The sequence below is a fragment of the Pleuronectes platessa genome, chromosome 2 (genome assembly GCF_947347685.1).
Source record: "Pleuronectes platessa chromosome 2, fPlePla1.1, whole genome shotgun sequence".
NCBI lineage: Eukaryota > Metazoa > Chordata > Actinopteri > Pleuronectiformes > Pleuronectidae > Pleuronectes > Pleuronectes platessa.
In genome coordinates, this window is record NC_070627.1 from 25,263,729 (window position 1) to 25,283,500 (window position 19,772).

General features: G+C 40.4%; 1 protein-coding gene across 1 annotated transcript in view; it reads left to right on the forward strand.

The window, feature by feature from the left end:
- cntn4 (contactin 4) overlaps positions 1 to 19,772 on the forward strand; it is a 157,438-nt gene that overhangs the window by 89,741 nt on the left and 47,925 nt on the right. The window contains exons 6-8 of the mRNA XM_053446502.1: positions 9,312 to 9,515; positions 12,355 to 12,457; positions 13,524 to 13,708. Coding sequence (XP_053302477.1) covers positions 9,312 to 9,515; positions 12,355 to 12,457; positions 13,524 to 13,708 — 492 coding nt within the window. The remainder of the gene's footprint in view (positions 1 to 9,311; positions 9,516 to 12,354; positions 12,458 to 13,523; positions 13,709 to 19,772) is intronic.

Here is a 19,772-nt window from a genome sequence, read left to right on the forward strand (position 1 = left end):
GGCCAGAGGATTAATGCACCAGTGGTAGATTATAATTCACTTAAACGTGTATCTTCTATCCACATTTCACAATCACTTATTCATTTTTACATATGTGCAGTGATGGTTAATTTAATGCACTGATAAGACTCCCACACATAATTTAGATTTGATCATATGTTGTCAGTTAAAACCATCTCATATCAGCTCAGTTGTTACGTTTGCTCAAGATTAATTTAATTTTATACCTGTGTTGATAACACGGGTATCATGATGTACATAAATGAATGCTTCTTTCACAACACACTGTATCACCTCCCACTCGTACTGACACACATTACTGATTAAAGAGACATATCAGCACCAGGATGACAAAGCCTCAGAAACATAAGACATAGGACAGTGGTTTTCAATAGGTGAGGCGCGCCTCCCCTGGGGGGCGCCAAAGAGCCAAAGGGGAGGCGCGACACGAGACACTCGCAAAAACAAAATACACATCTGTATGCAGCTCTAGTGATATCGATAATTGTGCGTGCGTGTATTAGTTTTAAAATGCATCGTTTCCCTGTCCCAAGTCAACAGGAGTCAGCATTAAGGGAGGAGACAGGACCCAGCAAAAAACGTAGGAAAAATGATCTTGAATGCGTTTCTGGTGTCTGTGGAGAGCGAGTTCCCCCAGATCTCCAATAGGGCTATGGAAGTCTTAATCCCCTTTACCTCCACAAACTTGTGTGTGTGTGGGTTTTCCACACTGACCGTGATTAAAAACAAATACAGATCAAGGCTGCAGGTGGAGGACGACTTGTGTATATTTCTCTCTGCACTGCAGCCCCGCATCGAACACCTCTGTGCATCAAAAGCGAGGCCTCATTGTTCCCACTGATATGGACGATTCAATTGAAAGTCAATGTTGTGTTGTCTTGAATCCATGAATTGGGTGGGCCATAGGGTTGATGCCGCTCGTAGCGCAAATGATGTGAATTTGACGCATTTTGTTTGTTGTTTAAATTTGAGGTTGTACGTGGCTGAAATCGTTAACAAATTTCATGAAAATATGTGAATCTGTTCGATCTGATAATATGCCGTTGTCGTTCATTGATCAGAGAGTTGTCCATTGTGCAGATTATTTTCGAGACGATGTGCATCTCCTTCAAATGTGCGCTTAAAGCCCGGTCACACAGCACCGATTTCAGCCGTCGGATGTCGTTGGTTGTAGCTTTGGCGCCGATTACACATGTTAAGCATGTTTTGTTGACTTGTGGATAGGCCTAATTTTAAAAGTAGCCTCAATTAGGCCTGCATGAAGTTGGAAATGATTTGCTGTTGCAAAGAATCGTTTATGAATGCACTTTTAAAAAAGTTGTGGAAATAAAATGTCTTCAACATTACATTTGATTAGTTATTGAAAATCATCATTGCCTGGAACACACAAAAGATGGCATTTACTGAAGAGGCGTGTGTGGGTTAGGTCAGGCGGACGGGATTCATTTTTTTTGAGGGGAGGCTCGGCTGTCCTTACCTACTCTAAGGGGAGGCTCACATTCACCCAATTTGAAAACCCCTGACATAGGAGATATGTCAGAATAAGAAAGCTATCTCTGTCATGTGTGGATCAAAAACATGGGGAATGGGAAAACCCTACCTTTTATGCACTGGTACATTGTTTATACACAGAGACAGTCCACTGCAACATGGTTTGGCTGAGAGCTTCATCGTTTATTCATTCATCCAGAAAAAACAAATATCGCTGTTTTGTTTTTTGTTTTTCTTCCGAAGAAATATTACAATTTATAAAAATGGTATTTTTTTACACTCACTTTCCATCCACTGGCCACCTTAAGTGCAAATACCACCTCAACATATGAAGCTGAACAACAACATGTTTCAAATCAATGATTATAGTCTTCAGGACAAAGTGAGGCCACACATTTGTTGTTCATTTAACTTTTTGCAGTTCCAGGTCTATATAATTATGTATTTATTTATTCTCTATAGACTAAAGTGTAATTTCCTATTTGATTTTGGTTCATATTGTAGCGGTAGTAACGATATCCAATACTGAGGTTAATGTAGTTCACAAAAGATACATAACAGATACATGTGAAGTGACTACTTATGAGATAACGTACAATTCACCATTGCTGCACTGCTATTTCAACATTTCATTAAGCGTGGGACACAATGCAATTTATTTCAATGCGGTACTTTAAACTTGGTTCTTTGAATCGTAAATCGAATAATTTAGTCTTTTTACGTAACACATTTGTTTCTCTAGGGTTGCAGATCAGAAAGATTCTCATATATTTATCTTTGACTTCTTGAAACATCCTTTCACAAACTGAGCTTTTCACAAGTTCTTTGTCGTGCGAAAAATAAAGACTGACTAAAGAAAAAGAAAGAAAAAAACAGAATTTTGCCTAAACTACTCTTTTCTTAGCCCAGTTACATTTGTATGACTCATACATTTATCAGTTAAACAAGTTAAGGATGCTCAGGATTAACAACGAAGCATAGTGCAGTGTTCCGTGGAAGCTGATGGATGTGATTTTAAACTTTGTGCAGGTCAGCTAACTCAGCATTACAAAGCAGTGCGGCTGTTTCTGTGCTTTATGGAAGCACCTTGACTCTTCCTATTGTCCTCAGTCGGGCATTGAACGTCACGTTGCTCTCAGTGAATACCACAGCGTGCCAAACAAAAACACCTTGACATGTGGTCAGACTTTTTAAAAGAAGAGTTCACTTAGTAGGGCTACAATGAATAGTCGGAACAAAACTGGTCAAGAGAATATGCTTTGACTAAGAAAATTTAATTAAAAGAAACTGAATAGAATTATATTAATGAACAGGAAATTAGGGAAGTTGGATAATTTTTATCACTTTTTGATTATAACAAGGTGAACAGAATTTCTCAGCATTTTGACGGCAACTTTTTTGTGTTTGTTCAGTTTTAATAGAATTTGAAAATCCAGGTAAAATGTCATGCGGTGTGTGTTATGAAACTTGCCTGCGTCAAAGTCAGACGTTTCCATATTCTACGACTATATAACAAAAAATGAACACATCACATTGGATAACCAGGACAGCATTTTTTTCAGCGTGATCACCCACCAGTGAACTTACTGACCTACAACACTGATGTCCTCCAATGTGCCTCAGTGCCGTCAGAGAGCTCTACCTGCTCTTGCAGTCGCCCTCTGAAGGGACAGAGAGAAGAGTCTGAGTGCAGATCCGGCCTGACACACCCTGCCAGGCCAGATCCCAGCACAGAGGGCAGAGCGGGGGTGCTGCCTCCCTGCTGCATCCACATACTCACTCGCCAGCTGACAGGCCAGTGTTATGAGCATGCCAGAAATATATGGTTATACAATCTGTAGAGTCCAAGGAGGGGGGATGGATTAACACAACCTGGTTACAACTTGCGTCGTGTTTTTGAAACTGAGCTGCCTCCGAAATGTTGTTTTCTCCCACATGTGCTCTGCAGTTCACCCCCCGTCTCTTATTGTGGATCGGAGGCAGCGAGAGGAGCTGTCACTTTGTGTCTTTCTCGGAGCCAACGGCATTAATGGGCTGCCACTGTGACCCAGCCGCACTCTCTGCACTGCACGATTACTGTGTTTAGCTGTGGACCTAATGCTGCTGACCTCTGTCTTCTAATGGGGAGAGACCTTCAAGGGGCACTCAAGACTGAAATGGCTTCTGTGCATCCCTGCTCCGTTGACCCTGTTTGTGCTCCCACCCGGGGCTTTAAAAGCACGGGGCCTGTGCGTCCTGTCCTCTCCTGTAAGTTGAACAGTAGAACAGAGGATTCCTGCAGCCTGGAGCAGATATGGGAGTGCAGCAGTCAATACCACAATGTGGGCTGACAGTAGTTTATCTGAGGAGGGGCTTACTGAGTTCCTCTCTCTGTTTGTTTCTGTGCAAAGACGCAGCCTTTCAAAGACGCTCCCCTAAATTGGTGAGCGTGTAGATTCTAATAGGACCCAATTGTGAGAGTCTGGCCATGTTGTCGGGCTGCATCTGGGAAAGTAGTTCACATTGTACCACATCAAAGTGCTTTATCCTGTTTGACACCGCTGAATCCTCCAATCAGAGTATTATTGGGCCCTGGACAGAGCTTGTGTGCTCTGTTTTGTTGTAAATTTGTGCATTTTGCAGCATTCTCACATCCTACTGCTTTATAATTGGGTGATTAAAAATGCATATTGTTGTCACAGTGTGCTCTTACATGTATTATTAATACCAAGAGATGAGGCAGCGGATGCTGATAATATATTATGATGCCAGACCACCCCAGTAAAACTGCAGACTTCTGTTTGTATTGACAGATGGCAGCTTTGTTTACAGGCAAAAAAAAATAAAAAAGTGTTGTTGTTAATCCCTGTCATAAATGTTGTCTGCGTCTAAATGAATATGTATCGCTTCAAGCAGTGGGGGCAGACGGCCCTAGGGACAGTGTCAGGGGCTGGTTCTGCTGTGAGGCTGCAGCAGCAGGAGCAGAAGCAGGCCAGGGCTTGTGTTGTTGCAGAAATTAATCACATTACACAGAAAACAGAAAAGAATAAACATTTGGCTGCTTTGTCCACTGCTGACTGACGTCAGTGACTATAGACACATGAGGGCTGCACGTGGACGCAGTTGAAGTCGTTTTGTGCTCCACTCAACAATGACTTTGTTGAGCTGGCGTCTGCTGCTTTCTGTTTATCAGCAGCACCTCTAATCAGCTGCAAGCTGACTATGCAGTGCTCATCTTTTCATTGTTGACCTGGATGATGCCGTGTTAACAGAGTCAGAGTGGCAGAGTTCACCTTGCATACATCCTCTTATTGAAGTCCTGAAGCCATCCGGTTGATTTATTTTACCGAGCATATGAGGTGAATACATGAAACAGGTTGTGTGCACAGTGACATTAAAGGTCCAATATGGTCAGTTGACACATCATAGGGAGCACAACTCAGGTTGTGTTATCACTTGTAGAATGTTATCTGTGGCTCATAAGAAGACAGAAGATGGCATCAAGTTGCATTATGGAAAGAACAAGATCTTGCACTCGTCTGACAAGATATTTTGGCCTTTCCTACATCTGTTTTGACCATTCTGTTCTCCCCCCCCCTTACAAAAGCCCCTGAGGAATACCAAACCGCTGTTGAATTCCTTAAAGAAGTACAAGCACTCACCCCCTCAGCTCTTTTGGTGTGTATTGATTCGATTTATGCAGCGGCAAACACATACACTGGAGGTTTTTAATACTATTGAGTCTTAATGTTGACTGAGTATAGAGTGTGCTGGATACTTATATACTTAGTTACTTTACACCTCTACGTTAACGCTGACATTCAGCTTTTGATATTTTCTGACTTTTTAAGTACCAATTCTTTCATGAGTGTGACTTTATTTCTAACCTGCAAATTAATGAAAAGAGATGCATGTGCCTGTACATTGTAAATATGTTATGGGTAATAACTACAGTAATCATTACAGTTCAAAGTTGGAATAAAACATATTTTCACTATTTATCCACACAAAAACAAATCTAAATTTATCAGTATGTATTAACATGTTGTTAACCAAGCTGAACTCCATTTTGTACAACACCTCTCACCCCCCATGACACTGTTGGAACCCAAAGAACCTCTTTCAACAGCAGACTGCTGCTACCAGTGTGTAAATAGGTAAACTTCTGTAGGTGCTTCATTCCGACTGCTGACTATACAACATCACACAAAATGTAACATAGATGGATATGTCTATTTTCAATATTTCATTTTACATAATCTGTATTTTTATTTAATTTTCTCTTTTTATTCTGTTGCCTTTTTTTATTCTCTGGTCCACCTCACGCTGACTTTTTGCTGTGAATTTCCCTGGTGTGGGAACTCTATAGATATTTTCTTATCTATTGCCTTTTTGAATCAGTTTGTAAAATATTGAAAGTCAAAAAATGGCGTGAAGCTGAGATGCTATGTGAAGGCCTAAAATCAGTTCTTTCCACTGGTTTTCTCAGCTTGTCTTTACATGATATATAAATAAAGTTGTGTTACTATAAATAAAAAATGTTCAGTGTATTCACTGGTAAAAGGACAGAATAGCCTTTAAAAGGGTTCTCTTCTAAAACGAAGGAGCCAACTCTTGGGTTAAAAGAGTACTGTACAACAATGGGACTGATTTAAATATTCATGTCATAAGGAGCTATATTTTCAATCATTTATATTATGTATCTCAGTAATTCATTTTAGTTTGTGATCATTTAACTGCCTTCTGCCTGTGTGGAGCAGTACGGTATAAACTAATAATTGCATGTGTGTCCATCCACGGGTGTCCTAGGCTGATAAAGATTTTTCCTCTCCAGGTTGTCATGAAGAATGAGAGGCCGGCTGTGGGATTACAGCCCTCCTCCTCTATCTCCGCTCTCCATCTTTACATTAAATCCATTCAGTCCATGCCTGTAGTTAGCAGAGCGAGGGTACGGTCATGTTTGACTTGCACGTCTTGTTCAGCCTTTGAATATTCAGCGAGGCTCGTCCTTTGAAGCTGCCCCTGCGTCTCCTTCTGTGTGTGAAGCAGCTTCATTCATTCTGACTTCTGCAAAGTGATCTTTAACCCAGAAGGAAACCACAAAGAGCTCTTCGGGGACTCCTGTAGCCCTCTCTCCAATGGAACACCTTTTAATGTACCTATTTTTCTAAATAGACCATGAAATTAAAAACTTTTACAAAGACTGCAATGCTGGGATTATTGCGTATTTTTACCTTTGCCACTTCATTTGTTATTTGGAGCTCATGTACAGAGACTGCTGTTGTCCTCATACAAAGTAAGGCTGCTGTCCTGATATCAGGGCAGTGAGTATTATGCTGCTTCCCTGGGCAGCTGGATTTCTCCTTCAATTTGTCAAAGAGATGTCCTGGTTTTATACATGAGAGAATTGTGTAACCCATAAAATCAATGCCCTGGATGATTTTTGCAAAAACCGTTCGGCCAGCTGTGTGAGACATCCCATTATGTTTTTTTTTGCTCTCTGTGGTATTCTGCAGCTCATGTTGTGCAGTGTAGGCATATGGGCTTTAGACATAGAACGAGAGCAGGTGCAGCCATAGTCCAAGAGCACTGGAGAGGAAACAAACAAACAACATGCCTTATCCTGCCTTGAAGTGTCCCCGGTCCCCGCGGACCCCCGCTGTGCCATTACTCTGTGTTTAGCCCCACACATATAGCACAGCCAAGCCCTGAGCCCAAAGCCCCAAATGCTGCTGATCGGTACAGTACCTGCTCCTTTCAGCCAGCGGGAGGACGGGACCACGCTGTGATAAATGGCCCAGCAGCGAGGGGGAGGGGATTGGAGGACGCTTTTGTCTAATTGCTAGTCTGCTAACAAGTGGTCGGGTTTGATTCGGCTCCGGGGGAAAATAACACGCGCCTGTCAGTTTGAGTGGCGGCAAATGTCCAGAGCGGCAGATTACGTCACATCAGTTCAAATGGGAAGAGTTAGCATTATTAATGCAAAGAACTTACAGAGTATTAGTCAACCTCATATGAACGAGTCTGGAACACTTTATCCAATTCATTCAACACGGTTACTGGAAGATAAATGGAGCTATTACAACTATTATAAATATTATAAATATTAAAACATCCAGTGTTTTATGTGCTCTTGGAATGCTCTTGCTGCAATTCCAATTTCGGTTCTATGACTGGTACTGCTGATATAGTGATTTAAAGGAGGTGGTTATGAATTTAATTTTCATTAATTACATTGTGTTGTTAAAGACCCTCATTGCTCAAAATTTTCTGCTAAACATTTATTTCCATTTAAACACTGTTTCCCTTGTAATGTGGATTATTGGCCAGGTTAATGCAGTTATGATTACTTTAACAGTTAGTCATTAATTATTATTACGTAGTAACCACATAATTGTTATGACTTTATCAAATCATCAATACTTCTCGAGTCATTGATTTTAACTTCTCTGTTTAAAAGTATCTCACGGTGTCAAACTAGAAGACTAATGATCCTGATAGGTTAGTGAACTAAATCTTCTGTCTTGGTCGGCTCCTTAAGAAAATTGTAGAAAGTGGTTGAGAATTGACACAAAGCTAAGATAGAATTTTACACATTTGTTGAAGAAAGGAAGGAAGGAGGGAAAGTTAGTCTTAGTCTTAAAGTCTGTGTGTTTTGCTCATTGTGAAAAACTCCAGCACAATGAGGTGACACCGGGGAAAGTGACATTTAAACTCCCACAATGTTAATTGATTTCAGCAGTGTGACAGGTACGTGGCAGCTCGATGGCCCACTTCCTGTTAGAGAAAAGTCACACCTTTGTTTGGTTTCATAACAGCATGTCGGCACAACCCCTGTCAGATTTGTGAATGTTTCGAAACAGTAAAGAAAAAGCGGACCAGTTTTGGATTATGAGCCATGCAGAATGGCACATACTGGATCACACAGGGATAATGAATGACAAATGTGTTTCATTCTTTTTTTTACATCATGCAGCATCTGCTCAAGAACACCAGGTCATCAAGCACCCTGATAACATGTAATGGATATTAAATGTTTAGCGATTAACATAATAACTGAGATCCAAAGATTTAATTTGGAGCAGATCAGTAAGTCATACTTACCAGGACTTGCTGAATCTTTCTAAAAAAGGGATTAGATAAGAGGTAATGTGATAGCAATAGAAACAAGCTTCTGGATATTTCTATGTGCAGTATCTGCGAGTCTGCATAATTACTGCATATATTAAATCATTCCTGATTTAGTCCAAATCAGTGCTAAATGGCACATAAGCAATAACTAATCATTGCTGTGTTATTATGTGGATGCATCATCAAAAGTGGGTTACTAAGGGCACAAGATTACTTTTCTATTACATGTAAATTATGGATGTAGACAGAGCATTCGACCTTTTGAAAAATAATTAAAAAGAAAATATATGTAACAGAATGGATTACTGGAAGATATTTGCTGCAAGCGAGACAGTTGTATTTTGGTTTGAATCCAGATAAAAGGACGGATCCATGATTTTGTTTTCACTCTCTAAATGTCCCTCTAGTTGTTTATTGGTTCATTGGTACTTTATTCTTGTGATTTTTGGTTGTGGTCAGAAACTTCCTTTGCTGCCTGATTCTGGAATTGTCAACACACACGTTTGTAACCTCTCACGGATCCTGAATTATCAGCCTCACGTGATAAAGCATTGTCACGGCCTTCTCCAAATGTGACCCAAATATCTCACTTCCCTCCACTCTGTTGACTGATCCAGCCACAAAAGCCAAACAAAGAAAAATACAGTCTGAAGTTTAATTCAGAATTTTTCCGTCTTTTTCATCCACAGATCTGATATTTTCCTGGATCTTCAACGAATACCCAACATTTGTGAAGCAGGACACACGTCGCTTCATCTCACAGGAGACGGGGAATCTGTACATCGCCAAGGTGGAGCCCTCAGATGTCGGAAACTACACCTGTGTGGTGACCAACTCCGTCACAAAGACCAGAGTCCAGGGTCCACCCACTCCTCTGGTGCTCCGCAGTGATGGTGAGTCCTGCGCACACTAACTACTCTGATGTAAATATGATCAACCCCAGTATATAGGATTGCTGGTTAGGCTGGGCATACACTGTACGATTCAGGTGCGGGACTCGTGTTGGAGTCAGACCGATTTTCAGCTTTGTCAAGTGCCGTTTGTCGTGCGGTGAACAGGGGGTGGGAGGAGCGATCAGATGCTCCCAACTGTCGTCGGATGAATATCTCACTAGGTTGGCAATTATCAGGCTCTCGCACAGTTGAAGTGTGGTGTCACATACCGATTCCACAACCTCAGCATCTTTTTCCTTAGTGTGTTAGGTGTTTGTTCCTCGTTAGCAGTGTTAACAAACTCGTCTTCTACTTTGACGAACAAACCAGTTCTGAGCTGGTTGGAAGGAGTTGACTTCAAGTTGGAATATAACAACAACATTTTCTAAAATCTCACAATGTATGTCCAGCTTAAGTTAGTGAAGAGGTTTGTTCAGGTAACTTTGCTGCATATCACACTTGTAATCATTATAAATGAGTCTGCTGTCAATGGGCTATTTCTTTGGATGCAATTGTTGCTTCTTAATGGTACTAAATTGGTTTAATCAAATGCACACTTTTCCAGATGGTTTCCCTTTTGCAAATGGGAATGTTACAGTAGATGTTGTTTGCACATCGCCACTTCTTCTCTGTCAGGATCTGCTGGGATGATTTATTGCAGCAGGAATTAAAAATAAGTATCAGACCTTGTCGTGCAGCCGGACTTGTTTCACTGGTACCTGAAAGTAGGACATGTGGTTTTAAAGAATTCAAATGAAATGCAAAGGTTAATTATCCCATTGTTTGCTAATTTCAGCGTGTCCTTTAACATGTGGATCTGATGCTTTAGGCTGGCCTTATCAAGCCACTCCGAAGGAAAGGTCAATGTCATCAAGCAATCCAATTGTACGCTTCTTTCCCAGAAGCGTGTACCTTACCATTTCTAGGGGAGGAAATATGAAGCTGAATATCATTTTCTCTAGAAATGTCCTTTGTGACATTTATGTGGGTTTTTAACATTAATTATGGCCAATATCATATAACAAGAAAGACACATAATCCTTTCTCTCTCTTTTTGTTCCTTTTCTTATCAAATAGCTTTGCTAGGCTATGAAACTATGAACAATTTATTTTTATATTTAAAAAATGTTCTGCTTTATATTTTAACCCATTTTGAAACATATAGAAGTGGTTTATAAACAAATGTTTATATCTTATATGAATAATAGCCTCTGCTGTGAACATCCTGTCTCGATTAACACCAGTCCTCACATGACAATAGATGATGATTTATACATTTTCTTCAAGTCTCTTATAGGCAGGCAAACTGTTTATTAAATTTATCAAGCTCATGAGGACATTAAATCTGATCACTCCATAATGATTTTGGATTTCTGAGACGGACACGGTACCTATATTGATATTTGAAATTAAAAAACAACTAAAAAACATCTGGTAACAATGTATAAGCCAATATTTGTCACAAACATCTTAACTAAAGGTTCTAGGAATACCACCTATACTCTGCTTTCCACGTTAAAAGTAATTGAAATAATATATGAGAATAAAATAGGTAAATTATCAAAGAGAAAGGATTTTCTTTACTTTTCAATCTATAACCTATAATTTGTTTTAAATTCCAGATAACTCCCTTCCTTTCTGTTTTCACTCCCTTATTTCAGGTTCATTGTAGGCACCACACATCAGCCCTAGCTCACGGTCATAGACGGGGGGGGGGGGGGGTGGTAGGGGCAGACGGGCACGTTAAACAGGTGTTCCCTACAAAAGGTTATGGTACGAGACAATTACCCGTCCACTTCCACCTGTCTGCTTTAACATGGGTGATAGTGCTGTGGTCACATTCCAATATGAGACAGTGTGGATAAGGATCTGAATTAGCTTTCACAGTCACTCAGGGAGCCAGCCTGATAACACACGTCGCACCAAATCAACCAGATGAAATTGGCCCGTTTCCTCCGTCTCTAGAGCTATTTGTGCTACACAGCCCCGAATTACAGCAACGGGGGGGGGGGGGGGGGGACCTATTGTTACACCGGTGGATGAGAGTGGCTTAGAATACCATATTGTGCACCCAGGCTGAGAACTGGCAGGAGAAGTGAAAGTAGCTCCGATTAGAAATTCACTGATTGGACTCACCTTGGTGTCGTTTAAGGAGAAAAACACACACACACAAACACACATGTGCTTTTCCAGTGATGTAAGACACTCCACACTTTACACTTCAAGTTTCTCCCAAAGCGAGAACACCAGGGAGCCCGGATCCTCATCGTGGCCTTATCCAGAGGATTTCAGCATGCGCAGCAGCAATATTATAATCCACCAGAGCGGCCTCACCGACAGTGAATGGGATGCTTTGTAGAGACAGTGGCAGCACCCAGGGGGATTTTATTGGCCCATTTTCTGGTTAACAGCTGTTAGCACTACAACAAGATGAAACTCATCTGGATGTAAAAGCTCAAACCGTCGATGAGTTCTCAACGTTTTTGTTTTTTTTCTTCAACATCAGTGTGTTGCATGTCCACTGGAGACTATAGCCTTCTTTCCCTCATTATTTTAAATGGGAGCACATTGTGTGGCGGCGCTGAGAGCAGAGCGAGGTTCTGATGCTCAGATCACACGGCGTTGGAAGTTGAAAAAGATTTTAGTTTATGGTGAAAAAAAGACGGATACTTGAAAAGGGGTTTCGGTCGCTGTGTAGTAACAACAGTTTGCACAAATAGTTATTTTGCTTGTGCTGTTTAAGTTGAATCAAGATTTTTTTTTGCAGTATTACTGACTGTCATTTGCATTTCTCTCCCAGGTGTGATGGGTGAATATGAGCCAAAGATTGAAGTTCAGTTTCCGGAGGTGGTTCACGTCTCCAAAGGATCCACCGTCAAGCTGGAATGCTTCGCTCTGGGAAAGTAAGCCCACACTGAGTCAGGCTCAACATGCCCAATAGCATTTAGGAGAAAAAATGTTAGAAGAAAAATGCCGGGATATTTTTTTCATGTGTTTCACTTCCTTTGCCACAATCCTCGTGTGTTTCAAGCCAGGCTGCACACCCAAGAAATTACAGGGCACATTTTGTGGTGCGAGAGTCAGTTCAGATGTTCCTATTTGGTGACACAGTGTTCTGAAGCCGAGAGTACCAGACGAGGTCACACTGCTTAAAGTTTGAATACTGAGCAGGTGTATTGCTCCTCATTCTGAGGGAGGCTTTTTTTCTGACAGATTCTAATTAGAGAATGAATCTATTTAATTACCTTTTAATATCCGTTTGTCTGCCAGTCAGCAGCACTCAAAAACAATATAACTGATTTAAATGAAATTCAGTAAAGAGGTGGGGCAAGAAGCCATTACATTTTGGAATGGATCTGGATAAACAGATCTATTTTTTATTAAAAAAAAAAAGGAGGTGGGTGCTCTATGAGTGCCCCTCTACTCGTACAAGTTCCTTCAACCTTCTACAAGTCCCAGAACAAAGGATAAGATGCTGTTTGGTGTCTATACACAGAAATTAACCTTCATGAATATAGAGAAGGTGAGGATGTCCTAATGTAGTAATTGTGAGTAATCTCAGTGACCCAATTGTGTTTTTATGATATTTTGTGCATTAAGGGAGATGTGAGACATTCAATTTAGATAAATTGTTAGTAATATTATCTTTCATCAGTTGAATAATCAAAATGGGATAAGTAAGCAATTTTTGTTTATTTAAAGGACAATCTACCAATATTTTGGTTTGGCATGTTTCACCATCAAAGTCGGTACATATCTGGTCTATGTACCCGAAAAGTAACTTTTGTTTTATTTCAATTCTTTGTCTGAAAAAATATAATCAAATAAAATATAAATCCTTGGTGTATTTGAGTTTGTAGAACTTCTCTCTTACTGCACAAACTTGAATTTCATTTTTTGAAAATATAGAGATGCCTTCAAAAATTGAAAGCTGTGACTTCAGAGTTGTACACTTCTCCGCTCTCACAGCCCAGTTCCCTCTATAAACTGGAGGAGAGTGGACGGCGTACCGTTCCCCAGGAAGGTGGACATGAGGAAAGCCAGCGGTGTCCTGGAGATCCCATACTTCCAGCAGGAGGACGCGGGCACGTACGAGTGCGTGGCCGAGAACTCCAGAGGAATGAACACAGTGAAAGGAAAGCTCTCTTTCTACGGTAGGTGATCCTGTCGTGCATTAATATTTGACCAGCGTGCGCCACATCTGTCAGAGCTGCTCAGACTGAGAGGCAGAAGAAACAGACACAACTGGTCCCATAAAGCCGTCAGTGGCGATCAGCGCGTGGCACACACGAGGAGGGAGGCTCGTTTTAACGGCACATCAAAATGATTAAAGGCTGTCAGCCATGATGCCTCTAATATTTTGATCCAGATTAAAGGAGTGATGCGGATGAGGCTGAGCCCTTGGATACGACCTTGTTGGTGAGCCATGTATTGGGTTCCACCAGATGGCATCATGATTGACATCCAACTTGACTTGAGATCAAAGCTGTTAAATGTACTATACATAGAGCAGTGGCACATATGTCAGGGACATAATCTGCACGGCAGCATCTGGATGGGCAGGATGCGGGCTACTAGATTGACGCATTGTTGATAATAGTGCCGTGGTTAGAGTCTCACCTTCTGACTTCACGTACTGGTAGTCACGATAACGACTGGCTGGGATGTGCAGTCATCATGTCACTCCAAAGTAAAACCTCCACAGTCAGAAAAAGGACTGTGCTCTTACAAAATGACTCAGTACACTTTTAATTATGTTTTCTCTTCTGAACGATTATTTTATAAACTATTTTTTGCGTTTAAAACATTTTAAATTGCATTTTACAGCTTCATTTTTAAAATTTTAGATGAATACTGATAAACTTTTTATATGAAAAGTTAAGTTCTGTAATAACGCAGATCAACGGAATTTCAAAAATATTCTCCAATACAGAGGTGTGGTGTTTAATTTAATTTTACTTACAATAAATATTTTTGATTTATTGGAAAGGGTCAAATAAATGTTTGTCTTTAACGTTAAGTATATTACAAGTTGGTCTTGTAATATACAAGACCAACACGTCCTGTTTTTGTCCTATGACTGACTCTTATTTATACTGACAAGATGCACACGTGTCCACTCTTCTTTTAGCCCATATTACAATGGATGTGTGTATGTAATATGTCTGCCTTACATTTATTTGCTTTCTGCATTAATAATAAAAGAAACTCAAAACAATAATTAAATATCTTATATGGTTCATAAATAATTTTTTTTTTAATATAAAACATGATTTGACCATAGCAGCATTAAAATTGAATAGATGCTGGACCTTTTTATTTGTTATCACGGTAGAGCTTATGTTCACTCTTCTCCCACAATGTGATGCAGTTCCAGAAAGACGTTGGAAAACAAAAAGTAACCTCTGTTTTCATGGTTTTCCACTAAACCCTTGGTTGTAGATTCCTTGTTCGGTTGATATCTGACGACACAAGCATTATCTTTTGCATGCATCTTAATGACTATGCTGCAAATCAGCTAGTATGAAACTGAGACAGGGACCAAGTATCTGAAGGCAGCATAAGAATGGGACAGAATCAGTGGAGCTTAATGTGAATAAATTAACAAGATTGATGCTTATGTTATTGACAGTTGAGGCAGTACAAGTATAAAACACTTATAGCAGATATACTAAAATATGCATCAATCATGTGAAAACTAATTGATAAATTAAAAGCTAAATGGTGCCGATCATCAACGTTTAATAAACGTTTTTGCAGGATATTTTATTTTCTGTTCAGGTTGGCCTGGCTGCCTTGTGTTTGAACACTCTATGGATTTTCCTCCCACCTCTGCCTGTCTCCCTGCTCTTCTGTCGGATTTGCTCCCGTCTAGCCGTGCTGTGTCAGCTTCCACAAATAACTCATTTGGGGCATTAAACAATTTGTCATTCTTTACAACAGCCCTGGTAGCTCTTAGCTGAATTGCCTTTAACAGCCCAGGAGCATGCTGTGATCCGCCAGTGCTTGATTTGTCCATTTGAGCTGCTGGTCCTCTCTCAGTTTTGATGTGTTTTGTCACTTTCTCTCTCTCTGTGTCTCTCCTGCTGTCTGCAGCCAAGTGATAATAATCAGTAATCTTATTTTGAACTCCCTTTGAATTAAGCCTTGGAGACATTCGTCAGCAGTGTAAGCCAATGGGGGAATCGATAAGGGTATCTCTTGTACATGCAGGCAGTGGAGAGAGAGCTGGGCTTTGTGTCTGACAGGGAGAAATGAAGGTGTTAGTTCAGAGTGGCAGTCTGCTTACTGTTGTATGTCTATGTTAATATGCCTTGATGTAAGTCTAACATCAGTGTTTACAGTAGACCGTCTGTGTTTAAAGTTTCTTTTTGATTGATCTGGATAAGAAGGAGCCGTATTTGAAATGTACAACATGTTTTTTATTTCATTTCAGATTTTAGATATACTACTTAATATAATTGTATTATTAATCAATATAAATATCATAATACCTGAAAATGGGAATTCATTAACTGTACTTAGGGCTTAGAATCACATTTGTGGTTTTAGGCTTAAAAAAAAGATATTCTTAGGTCATTTCCTCCATCTCTCTCCCTACTTATCATGAATCTCTGTATTCTAGGCAGTTTTCTTCAGCCTCCAATTTCTGACCACTGACAAACCCGCGTGTCTTCGACTTGAATAAATTCAAGTCGAAGACGAGTTGTTAAATTTCCATCCCTGAGAAGCTTTGAAAAGAAACGGCCGCTCGCCGGCTCGTTGATGTTGACATTACTCAGAGCGAGAGTAAGAGCGGAGCCGTGACAGGTTAGTTTCCCTGTTGTATTCACATTTGTGTTTCTGCAGACTTACCGCTGCATTATCTCCCTGCGATTTCACTGATAAGGCAAATTCCCATCTTTCCTCTGCTTGAGCCACTTGACGTTTGGCCTGATTGTATGCGCGCCTGGCCCCGGTGCAGGCAGAGATGGGCTGCCTGCTTTAATTTGGTAAGCGTTGACTGAGAGTCGATACGTTCCCAGCAGGTGAGGGATGGAGCGAGGGACCTTGACAGCGAGGAGAAAAAAATAAAACAGCAACAACAACACTGCAGTACTGAAAGGTGCTGTGGGTGGGGCAGCTCAGCCAGGCTCGGATGGAGGACTGCGATAGCTCGAATGGATTTGATGCTAAATAACGCGTGATGCTCAAGTCCCCTCAAGCAATTTTTTCTCATCCATGCTATTGGAGTCCATGTCCAAACCACAGACTGTATATATATAGCTGGACGAGGCATCTCTAATATCCAGACATGAAGTGAAAATTTCCCTCATACAATGGGCGGCTGTGGCTGAGAGGTAGAGTGGTCGTCCTCCAACCTGAAGGTCGGCGGTTCGATCTTCAGTCTGACCCATCTGCATGCCGAAGTGTCCTTGGGCAAGATGCTGAACCCTGAATGGCCCCCCATAGAATAACAAAAAGTGCTGCAAGTAGATGCACTGTATGAATGTGTGTGTGAATGGGTGAATGTGAAACTGTACTGTAAAGCGCTTTGAGTGGTCATCAAGACTAGAAAAGCGCTATATAAATACAAATACAAATCCATTTACAAATACTGCCATCTTGCACAGGTGGAGCCAGAGTCTGTGCAGTGACAATGGGGGGACGGAGCCGCTGAAGCGAGGTCGTGTCGATACATGAGCCTGACCAATCGGTCAGTGACGGCTGTCAATCATGACATTTCACCACATATGTTGGCATCAAATAACTAATTTAAAAACCCGAACATTACCAGAAAGAGGAACATTTAGACAAACATCAGTGAGATAAGAAATGACAGAAACCTTTTAAAAAAAAAAAATTATTTGACATGTTTGCAATGGCTTACATTGATTAAAAAGACAGGCTTGATTAGATGTGTTCTGCACACAGCAGTGTTTCCCCCACGTTCACACAGCAGCGGCGCGCCGCCGCTGCTGAATTTTCTCCGCCGCTGCAATAAAAATCCTTCTCCTAATTTTTTTTTTTTTTTTTTACGTAGCTCCTTTTAGAAAATATACAGCGCGTAACGTCAATTGCGCAGCACGCGGCACATCGTCACGTAACCAACATCAAAGAAGAGGCTACCCTACACGGATGCAAAGTTACATTGATTCCAGCAGTAGCGAGTGAAGCGGAAGATCGAAGAAAGAAGGAAAGAGAGAGACAGACAGAGAGAGAGAGACAGACAGACAGACAGAGAGAGAGAGAGAAAGAGAGAGAGAGAGAAAGTAAGTTGCTAAAATGTGTCGCTACATGACCACCAGTGTTAAAAACCCTCTGAGCCCAATCATTTTATTGTATCTATAAACCGCAACCTCCGTGCCGTTTTTCCTCTAGTATTGTGTGTGTGCGTGTAGGCCTATGTGTGTGTGTGGGTGTTGTCGCTCTTTTTGGGATCACTCATAGCCTTTACAGGAGCTTATATCCAGTCAGGAATTTATAGCCTAGGTATTTTCGGGAACTTTGGAAAATGAATCCATACTGTTAGATCCGATGTTGTTCTTTATTGCCATATAAAATCCGTTTTCATCGCGTATTTTAGTTAGGGATTTATGCTAATCGCCTGTAAGCATGTGGTCATTAGCATAAATGCAGGGAAACAACCTAAGGACTTCTTAAAAGATCATGAATAGTTTCTATTATGTATAACTTATATTTATTTTATAATTTTCTCATCACTTTTTGACGCCCAAGACTAAGAAGAAGTGTTTTAAGCAATAACAAGCTTAATCAATTTGCCTTTTTTGTGTCATATCAATAAATAATTGTGAGATATTATTTGCTTTTCTTTTTTTACTGTCTAATTGATAATTTCCTACATTCAAACGACATCACTGCAGCACACATATTCTGATAGTCCAGGTTGTGACCCAAATAAATGATAGCTTGACAGCTATGCATTATAAGGGTGATGAATGCAATCTTAATCTTAAATCTTAAATCTTAAAGAGAATAAATCCAGGCGAACCAAAACATCTCAAAAATGGCTTAGGGCTCAGAGGTTAAAAGGCTGGTACAAGCTCTTAAGGGATGCACTGTGCACAATGTATATATGTAACATAGTTAAATAATATATATTACATTTGCATTGTCATCTGTCTTTATCAGATACACTGATAAGGAAGGGCAGCTGTTTAGCCAGTTCTTGGACCTGATTATATTTGCGTTGTGGCATTTTTTGTTTAAATATTACTATACAAAAATATAAAAATCTGTAAATGAAGACACAAAAGGCAAATGTAGCGCTCCCCTTGGTAGTCATGGTGATAAGGGCAGGGCTTTTGGGTTCTTTATCAACTATTTTTAACCCTGATTAACTCAGTTTTAATGTTAGTTTTGAATCTCTCTTTTTTTGTTTTAAAGTACACACATGAACTGTTTTTAACTTACTTATAAATTCACCTTTAACCTGTTTTTCATAAAGATGTTCACCCCTCAGGTCTCTGTGTATTAAAGGTAAGTAAATGAAATACACCACACACGGTTTTAAGAAAATAAGTTCTCAATTATTTACTTATGCAATGATTAATGCAATATAACAATAAAATAAAAATATAAATGTTCTTTTTGTCGTTAAACCTTCACAATAAATTCCCCTTTTTTAAGGTAAAAACTCTGAATTGTCCCTTTTTTCACAGGAAACACAACAAAGGAATTATACCTCTTTTGCAAGAAATGTAATAACTGAAATAACCCTGTTTCTTCTTTTCAGGTAAACACAGTAAATAAAAATATCCTTTGTTCTGTTTTAGTGAAACACTATCACAAATATTCACAGATATCAATAGACTTTTTAACCCAAAAATATCAATGCAGAACCTTCAATTCACTCAAATTCACTGAAATGCAATATGTGGACCCACACACCTGATAACTAAAGCCGGCACTTATTACTTTACTTCAAATAAACCTGGGTACCCCTTTAGTGCATCGGTGCAGGCCTGGATGTCGCTTGGGATGGGCTGGTGGTTGGAGAAGAGGTGAGTTGAGGAGAAGATCCGTCCGGAGGAAACGAAACCCCGTCACTGCCGATGTCGCGGTGTTCGCTCGTCGTCTGCAGCTCCACGCTCCTTTCCCCACAGTCACTGCTGAATAGGTAGCTTGCTGCTAACTCGTACAGTCACTGTGAGCTAAACTAGCCGCTGCGTTAGCTTCTAGCTTCACGTCGTCCTCACGGTTTGAGTAATCCACTCA